The 9,473-nt window shown below is 42.4% G+C and overlaps 1 protein-coding gene and 1 long non-coding RNA gene across 4 annotated transcripts in view; one reads left to right on the top strand and one right to left on the bottom strand.

The window, feature by feature from the left end:
• Positions 1-2,462: 2,462 nt before the first annotated feature.
• The window catches only part of LOC109528067 (uncharacterized), a 16,289-nt gene continuing 9,278 nt past the window's right edge, over positions 2,463-9,473 (bottom strand). Inside the window, exon 3 of the long non-coding RNA XR_002170631.1 lies at positions 2,463-2,473. This is a non-coding gene — a long non-coding RNA (uncharacterized LOC109528067). The remainder of the gene's footprint in view (positions 2,474-9,473) is intronic.
• Positions 5,029-9,473, top strand: part of dtnbp1b (dystrobrevin binding protein 1b) — a 13,129-nt gene continuing 8,684 nt past the window's right edge. The window contains exons 1-3 of one of the 3 annotated variants that reach the window (XM_019890344.1): positions 5,029-5,113; positions 5,201-5,310; positions 7,227-7,346. In XM_019890344.1, the coding sequence (XP_019745903.1) occupies positions 7,283-7,346 (64 nt within the window). In that variant the 5' untranslated portion in view covers positions 5,029-5,113; positions 5,201-5,310; positions 7,227-7,282. Of the gene's footprint in view, positions 5,114-5,200; positions 5,311-7,226; positions 7,347-8,853; positions 9,163-9,473 lie in introns of those variants that run through there. The other 2 variants (XM_019890345.1, XM_019890346.1) reach the window with 2 other exon arrangements.

Below are 9,473 nucleotides of genomic sequence, written 5' to 3'. Positions count from 1 at the left end.
AGCGGTCGCCGCGGCCGCCGCCGCCGCCGCTGCCGCTGCTCCTGCTGTTGTTTTTATGGCGTTGTCATCATCTCTTTGCTTCCAACCATCCAAAAGTGAAAGCGGAGCGGCGAAGGTATGAGGAAAGCTCCGGTACCCGGAATCTCGCATCCGTGGCCCAAGGACGGTGATTCCGAAGATCGTTTGTCCGATCTCACCTCGGATGAATCCTCGTTGTCTGATTTGGATGCGGCGGCGACGGAGAGGGTGATGAAGAGGAGTAGGGGGTTCAGCAACTCCTTCAGCCTTGAGGAGGACCCCCAACTTCTGTCTAGTGATGAAGATACCGAAGAAGAACAAGAAAAGACTGTGACGGGACTGGAGAAGTCGGATGCTCCCTTGGGGGCCGCCCAAGTTCCGCGATCGAACGTTCTCCGACCTCAGGACTTGTGGCTTGCCATGTCCCAGTGTCTGACTTTCCACTGGCCCCCTTGTCTCTCACGCAACAGGACAAGCAAGAACTTGGTGGCCCAATCAGCAAGCAAGCAGCCTTCAGCCAATCATAGCCCCTCAAGGGCGTTGGCCTCACGTGACAGAAACGCGATACGGAAGGAAGAGGATGTCCCAAGCAAGGGGGCGAAAAACGGCCCTTCCCCTTTCCGAGGGCTTTCCCGTTCCTTGCCAAGGTTGCCGAGCACCAGGCTGGTGTCAGACTTGGCATCCGTGCTGTCGGAGAAAGACACTTTCTTGCGGATCGAGCTGGTAGATGCCAGTCAGGAAGGGGAAGACTCCTGCTACAGAGCCGAGTGGAAGCTTTCCGAGACGACCAAGGACGTGGCAGAGGGCATTTGGTTCTCTCGGAACAAGACACATTTAGATTGACGTGCTTATTAACTACATCCGAACCGGTCTGGTTTTGAAGCTCCTCTCGGGATATCAATATACCGCAGAGGGGTGCTTCAGCTTCAGTCAAAATATTTGCAAATGACTATAGCACAGACACAGAGCTGGAGAAGGCAGAACTTTTTGAGGGAGACCAACCCACCTTGAAGTTTGGGCGTTTGGCTGCCTTGGTCAGGAGAACCACATTTTAGCCTCTTGATCAATGGACGAAACAGAACTGGAGAAACTGAGGGAATAAGTTTTTGCGGGGAACAAGCACCCTTCAATTAATGGGTGTTCTGGCTTGCCATGGTCCCATTGTCGGCTTTTGGATTGCCTCCTTCTCTTTGTGGACCAATCAGCTAGTCGCTTTCGTCTCCAGTTTGCGCTGCTCGGTTCGAGTGGAAGGATTCTGAACCGACTATGGTCTTTTTTTCCGGGGACCAAACCAACCTTTAAGATCAAGTGTACTTCAGTCTCTTGAGTTGTGTCTGTGTCGGACTTTCCCTTCCCCTGCTTGTGTCTGGCACTGGCAAGATACAAATTGAAAAATTGGCGAGCGACAGACTTAGGGCCAATCCCAATTCTTCCTAAAGTATCTGTGCTGTTGACATGCGAAATAGCCCAACAAACCCCCAAGATTAGTTTTGAGCAGTTCTGGCAATGCGTGTCTCAGTATCTGGCCATAGCAGATGGTCTACCATTAGATTTAGCATCTGTTTGGTAGATGCGAGCGAGGGAAGGGAAGGCTCGCTCTACCAGGCCAAATGAAAGCTTTCTAAACCGACCAAGGACCTGGCGGAGGGCCATGGACTCTTTGGTCACCGGAGAACTGTGAATTGTTTGTCCGCCACGTTTGATCGCTTACCGTGAGCCCTTTAAGATGCCGACATAACGATGATGTCTGCTTATTTCACCTAATAATCGGCCAGACACTCATCCAAACATGCTTTTATGAGCTGCTATTTCCAAAAAGGCCTCCGAGCATATTTAATGTTTAATTTTCCGCCTTTTTTGTTTCTCTCCCGGGGAACATTTTATACACGGCCGGCTCCGTGTGCGAGAGGCGATAACGCGACGAGCATTTATCAATAAAAGTGTCCTGGTTTAATCGCGCCTGTAATGTTCTTATTTTATACTTTGAGTTCAAGTGTGCGTTCGCCTTCACAAATGGACTGAGATCCAGTCCAAAAACTGGGCCTCTTTGGAGGTAACGGTGCTCCTATTTGTAATATTTTGCCCAGTGGGCTGTTTTTTTTTGGGGGGGGGGTGAATAGGTGTTGACGTGTTGGAAGGACAAAGCAGAGGGCGATAGATGATTCCTGCAGGCCACTTGTGATGCTGGACAAGATTAGTCGCTATGCGTGTGTTTGTGTGAGTGTACGCGTGTGTGTGTGTGTCAGGGGGGTGGGGGGGTTATGTCTGTGTGGGTGTGCATACAATAGCAGCATTCTTTGAAGCTTTATTTATAGGAGCCTTTCCAGGCCCTCAAGCAGTTGCCATCTTCATTACTGTCCAGGCCACGTAACATTTCAACACTGAAAATAGAAAGTATAGAGAGATGTTAACTGCTGAAAAATGAAATGAAATGATATTACAAACCGATATCTGCCTTTTTTTTAATGAACAGAATGACTTCTTCCAAAGGGAAAAGAATGCCAGGTTCTTCTAAAGTAAAAAGCATATGGTTGTTTTTCTTGGGAAAAAAAAATCACTTTATTCCGGTGGACTTTTTTCATCAAATACATTTTTTCCCCCCAAAATACATTTTTTTGGTCTTGAAACGATGAGTTGTGTTCATAGAATTGGAGATTAATTCTCAGAGGACAAACACTTTTTCCCTTCATAAAATGTCGATTAAAAAAAAAAAAGATGCACATACTTTTTTTTCCTTTACAAAATAAAATCCTTTTATTTGATTAAAACATGACTTTTTGTCTTTAAAAATATGCAAAATTGTTTCTTGGTTATCTTCGTGAGCTGAAGGCAGATTTGGGCTTTCTTATCTGATCATATTATTTAATCCCGAAAACCCTTCCAGTCAGCGATGCTAATCCATCCAATTAGCATGAAGCTAGCTGGTTTGCCATTAAGCCAAAAACAAATCGCCAATTGCAATATAATTGTATTGCTGGCTATAAAGAAAGCTGTTTTCACGCTCAACCTGGCACGTTTGCAGTCATCTGGACGGTCACATCTGCCACGATCTGCTTATTTTGCTCATCTCGGTGCTCGCATTATGCGTGTGCGAGTGTGTGTGTGTGTGTGTGTGTGTGTGTGTGTGTGTTTGTGTGTGTGTGTGTGTGTGAGTGTGTGTGTGTGTGTTGTAGTGTTGTTGAGTAACTATGCAATCTATCGTGTGTGTGTGTGTGTGCGTGTGTGTGTGTTGTAGTGTTGTTGAGTAACAATGCAATCTATCTTTTGGACACAACAATCAGTAGCATCTCCTGTGATCATGACGGAAATTGTTAGAGGCAGAGTGTCTGCGTAACGTCTTAGTGTGTGCGTGACAAGGATGAAGCGAATCAAGTGACACGAAGAGGAAGGGCCGGCCGGAGGGCTGCGCCGTGGATGGCAACACACGTCTTGGCAGATAGGGCCTGGCTTGTTTCAGAGTCACTTTGCGCCACACCAGGATAGCTTCAGGAAGTAACAAATGGGGAGAGAAAAAGAGAAAATTGTCTGACTTAAACCAGATTTTGGCCAAGACTGTCATATGACTTTTATATGGGGATTGGGGGGGGGCACTTTATTTGACTTTGTCCCTTATGACACAAGACTTTATTCTTCTTACGCCAAGACTTTTTTTTCCCTCAAAAAAAGTGTTAAAAATACAGTAAAATGTCCGTATCATGCTATTTTCAGCTTTTTTCAGCACAGTTAACCACAGGAATATATACTGTAAATATGATTATATGTTACCTTAATGTAACGCAACCACTTTAGTTTCATTTAGCCCCCATTGGTTTTTGTCAGTGTATTTCACTTTTTGATCTGTATGTGTGTGTTCATTTTCATGCCAATTTTAAGGTCGACATCTAACGTGAAGTCAAAACCTTTTGGAGCTTGAAAAGCAGCATTCCGACGCGTCGGCTCTCCTGCGTTGTCATCAGCGACACCTTTCCAGCTAACGGTGCTTCCTTGACACGCTGGCTGAGGTGCAAATGCTCACGGGTAAGTTCTCTCACCTCCGCCCATCACTTTTTGACACAGCCCAAATACGTTGCTTGTTTGCTCTTCACTAGGCTGAAATTTTACAATAAGAATGTCGTATCGTCCGCCAACTGCTGGGATGGTAAAGATGGCTGGCGACGCAGACAGGCTGTAACCGCATATACGTTCAAATAGATGCTTCTTCTATTTCTTTTTTTTGCCTTTTTCCTGCCTCCGAGGCAGCCACATTCATGACTGGATGAGCATTCAGGAGAAATGGAGCAGAAAATTTGGATAGGCAATCAAGATATGAGGGCATGGCACAAGACAAATATGTTTTTTTTCCCAATGCCCAGCGTCAGTCGTAATATCGCCACCTCTAAATTTTGAGAAAAAAAAAATCAGCCTCTGACCTTGTCTTCGTGGTCAACACGAAATTTGGTGGACATGTCTGTCATAACAAGAAGCACAAAACAGTCGCAAGGACCCATGGCCGGAATTAAACAGGAAGGTGGCCATTTTTGTTTGGAAGCAGCCCTTTGGGGCGAATTCCAGGACTGCTACTTGACAAAGTCTTGCTGTGGCCTGTTCCATCGCTGTTCACTCACAGCTTTAATTGATCTTGTCCTTGTTTCCCGTAGCATCTCTTATTCATGCCTCAGCCACCCACCGGTGATAAATGTTTCATTTTATTCAAGGGGAATGGGAAATAAGGTCTATTTTTAGCTGGAAATTAGAGGTAACAATGCAATTTGATGCACTCGGAAGTTGCTCGCTGTTTGCTTGGCTTGTAATATGGTCCAATGTAGTTTATTGGAATGACATGTTTTGAGAATCAAAATTGCATACGCCAAAGACAAAGCGATAAAATTCCATGGAGACAAATTGTGGGCAAATTTCTGAGATTGAAATTAACTTGCATTGCGACATTCAGCCACTAGAGAGCGACAGTGATCTATTTAAGGCCTGCTCACCAGAACTGTAATCTTGAATATTTCATCCTTGTATACCCAGGCTCCTCCTGTGAACAGTGACCAAAGCAGCCTCCATGATGATGAATACCCTCCTAAGGATGGTGAAAATGAATTTCAACTTGAATGTATGGATGTGTACGCATTGAATAGATGAAAACGTCTGCACTTTTCTAAAGTCAATTCTTTTTTCTGTGTCTCGGTCCAATTGTAAGGGCCAGACTGTATACAGATGTGCAAAGTTTCAATGTGCCTCAACAAAAACTGCTTCTCTGAATTGTGAAGTGACATGCTCACTGGTCAGTCAACCTGAGTGGGAAGAAAGGTAAGTAAACTTGTGTCTAGTGTTTGTTTTTATAGTTCATAGTCGTGTTTTATAGTAGTATAGCGGTTATGACTTTTACATTGATAATCTAATCCCCATCCCTGAGATGGGAACAGCTGTTTTTTTTTTTTTTTTTTTTTTTTTTACCTCACATCACATCTTTATGTGCCATACTCAATTACCTTCACCTTCCGAACCGCCTGATCCTCACTAGGGTCGCGGGGGGTGCTGGAGCCTATCCCAGCTGTCTTCGGGCAGTAGGCGGGGGACACCCTGAATCAGTTGCCAGCCAATCGCAGCATACTCAATTAACACTCTCAATTTAATGTAGCATCTACTTGAAAGCAAAAATACACCTGCAATATGCTTCAGTACAATACAAAAATTATTGGAAATAAATTCAGGCGTCAACAGGTTGAAGAAAAAGAAAAAAACGTGGCATTAACATTTTACCGAGAGGCGGCTTGTTGGATGTTGGATGCAGCCCCAGTCTACTGCGTTGCTAGGCAACAAGCTTGGGTCAGCGTGGAAGGGGGCAGAAACAAGTGGACATGCCAGGGAGCTTGTGTGAAGAGTTCGCGAGAGTGTTTTTTTTTTTAAATGAGATCTTCAATTTTATTTATTTTGTTTTTTTTTTTTTTTTTTTTTTTAATGAGATCTTCAATTTAATTAATTTATTTAATTTTTAAAGGAACAATCCTAGAATAAATCAGTTTTCATAAACATCAAATTTATTTTGTAAAAATCAATAATACTGCGGAAGTGTACTGCATTCACAAAGGATTTGAAAATATTTTTATTCTTAGTAATGTATTGGGGGCTGTTATGTAATAAGAAGAAGAAGAAGAAGATTTAAATTTTTGAAAGGAACAATCCTAGAATAATTCACTGTTTTCATAAACATCAAATTTATTTTGTAAAATCAATAATACTGCGGAAGTGTACTACATTCACAAAGGATTTGAAAATGTTTTTATTCTTAGTAATGTATTGGGGGCTGTTATTTTTTATGCGCTTCTTTTTAAATTTTTTTTAAGTTTCTATATTTCAGAGTAATTATTTTTCTGCCTTAGCGAATATTTTAGTTTTTAAAATATTCTTTTGCTGTTGTTTTTTTCAAATATTCTTATTCTGTTATTTAAAAAGACCAGAAAAGCAGTTTTTTTTCAAAAACCTGAAGAAAAAAAAGAAAAACTGAAAATTTTAACAAACTATTTGTCCAGATTTTTTTTTCGGAAAAAAAATGAATCTATTAAACAAAACAAAAAATAAATATAACTGAAAACCTTTTTTTTCTTTTTTTCAAATGACTGTAATATGCTTTAGTACAATACAAATATTTAATTAAACAAATTAATAAATCATTTCAGCATTACATATTATCTTGCAATTCTGCTTAATTTGATAAATAAATGCATGTAAAAACACCTTTCAGTTCAAAACAAATTAACATTCATTGACGATAGCGAATTTATGATTTAAGACACATATGTCAAAGTGCCGGCTTTTTTTTTCCAACCGCACCAGACTGATTTGCCAAATGTTGTCAAATTAAGATGAGGAAGGACACACATTTGTTTTATGCGCAATTCCTCATCAAGGAGATGAACTCGCCTCGTACCAAATAACATTGCCATATCATCTGCTTTTCTGTCTGTTTACGAGCCCAGCAGCGTGCATGCAAATGTGAAGCGTAAAGCGGTGACTCAGCGAAGGCTGACTTGTCGCCGCGCATCTCCTCGCTCTCGTCTCACAAAAAAAAAAAAAAAAGTTGTAAAGTTTGCACGTGGCCCGGAGCTTTTGCATCCACGCAAAGATTATGTAAACCTCTCACAAATGCTGCCTGTCTCCTAGGCAACATTTTTATTTATTTATTTTATTTTATTTATTTTTTTTACACATGACTCATCTGACAGCTCTTCTGTTTGGAGGCTTTGGCTTGCCTCTTGCACTTTTTCCAACTCGAGGGGAGATGATACGGCAAAACATGTCGGCAGTTTGCAGAGTACCCAGCAGTCATTCTCAAAGTATGGCACGTAAGTTAAAAAAAAAAAAAAATACAAATCATCCATCAAATCTCGTAATATTTTCATGAAATGACGATAAATAACATGCGGTTGGAAAAAAAGGTGCAGTCGTGGTCTAAGTCCAACATTTATCTTTACTAACATGCAGTTTGAAAAAAAACCTGTGATGCAACGGTGAGCCAAGTCCAAACATCGGCTAACTCGAACAGTATTCCATGAAAGATGCTGAATATGTATCACGTAAGCTACTAAGCAGGTAGGAAAAAAGTGTATCGTGATAGCGGGCCAAGTCCAGGCCTCTAGGAATATTTCTTGAATGATGATCAATTATATTCTCTTTTACTAACATACACTGAAAAAGGGGTTTGCTGGCTTTACGTCAATCCAACAGAATCTTTTTTTGTCAGTTCGAAAAAAAGAAATGTATAACAATAGTGGGCCAAGTCCAAACATCTGCTATCTCGCAATATTTTCATGAAATGACGATAAATAACATGCGGTTGGAAAAAAGGTGCAGTCGTGGTCTAAGTCCAACATTTATCTTTACTCACATGCAGTTTGAAAAAAAACGTGTGATGCAACCGTGAGCCAAGTCCAAACATTGGCCAACTCGAACAGTATTCCATGAAAGATGCTGAATATGTATCACGTATGCTACTAAGCAGGTAGGAAAAAAGTGTATCATGATAGTGGGCCAAGTCCAGGCCTCTATGAATATTTCTTGAATGATGATCAATTATATTCTCTTTTACTAACATACACTGAAAAAGGGGTCTGCTGGCCTCACGCCAATCCAACAGTCTTTTTTTGTCAGTTCGAAAAAAAAGAAATCTATAACAATAGTGGGCCAAGTCCAAACATCTGCCGAATCTGTAATTTACGAAATGTGATAACACAATATGCAGTTAGGAAAAAAAAGTGTAATGCAATAGTAGTCCAAACATCAGTGAGCAGTCTTTCATAAAAGATGCTAAATAATCACTTATCCAAACATACAGTAAAATGGTAAGCAGAGTCTAGAAAATAGTGCAGTAGTGGTCCAAGTCCAATACACTAGGGGAAAAGAAATTTGTGGTTGTATCTTGACTTCACGATGGCCCCTTTTTCGGTTCCCCCTGCCCTTGCGGTAACGGCGTCTTTTCGCCCCTTGCATCTACGTATCAATCTTGCCCTCGACGTCTTTGCCGCGTTTTCTGTCGTCAATGAGCCGTGCGTGGCGGGAGAAAATGAGGCTTTCATGCTTCCCATCAGCCCCACTTGAAATGCTTTTGAAAGTCAACCGAGGAGGAGGAGGAGGAGGAGGATTTTAGCTCTTCTCAGTGTCACGCTTGTTAATGGGATGATCGCACACAGAGTTAACATTTTTGCGCACGACTCGTGAACGCAGCGCCATCGGGCTTGCACCTTTTCACCTCCTCGGAGGATGCCAGCCATTCACAGGTCACACACACACACACACACACACACACACACACACACACACACACACACACATATCATCATCTGTGCCTCCTCCTTGTCCTCCTCCTCCCCTTTCGTAGCTCTCCTTGCATCCTCTCTCTCTCCCTCTCGTCGTGTACGCCTTGCCTCGACACAGGCGCAACATCTCCTCTCCCGCACGTAAAAAAGCAAGAAAATGCTGCGCGCTGACGACGGAGTGAGCGTGAGGATGCGTGGTGGGCTGGTGTAGCGTCTTTTGGGGGGGGAGGGGGGCTGCAAAGGACTCGAGGCAGGAGGGGGGAAATTAAAACCCAAAACCCAAACAAATACGCATCCAGGATGTCAACCACGCCTGCTGCGGCCGACGAGAGCCAGAGGAAGTCTCGTAAGCAAACTTGCCGCTTTTTGTTCGGATAATTTTTTTGAAGAGGTGTGTGTGTGTGTGTGTGTGTGTGTGTACAGAGGGAGAGTATACCTTTTCCCCCAAGGCCTGGGTACTGGTATAGAATGTGACAAATTTGTGTGGTTTTCCTTGTACCTACATATAATATGCATCCTCAATTTTTCCCGAATTATTTTAGCAAACAAATGTGTGTTATACAAAAGAACTCATGTTTAGCAAGTAAGTAAATCGCAATTGTGCCGCCTAACCCCGAAGTCGCTCACCTTGTAGCGTAGATGCCAAAGTTTGTGACT

This window comes from Hippocampus comes, unplaced genomic scaffold (assembly GCF_001891065.2).
Source record: "Hippocampus comes isolate QL1 unplaced genomic scaffold, H_comes_QL1_v1.1 scaffold71, whole genome shotgun sequence".
NCBI lineage: Eukaryota > Metazoa > Chordata > Actinopteri > Syngnathiformes > Syngnathidae > Hippocampus > Hippocampus comes.
Note: the sequence above shows the minus strand (reverse complement) of the source record. Positions and strands in the feature narration are given on the sequence as shown.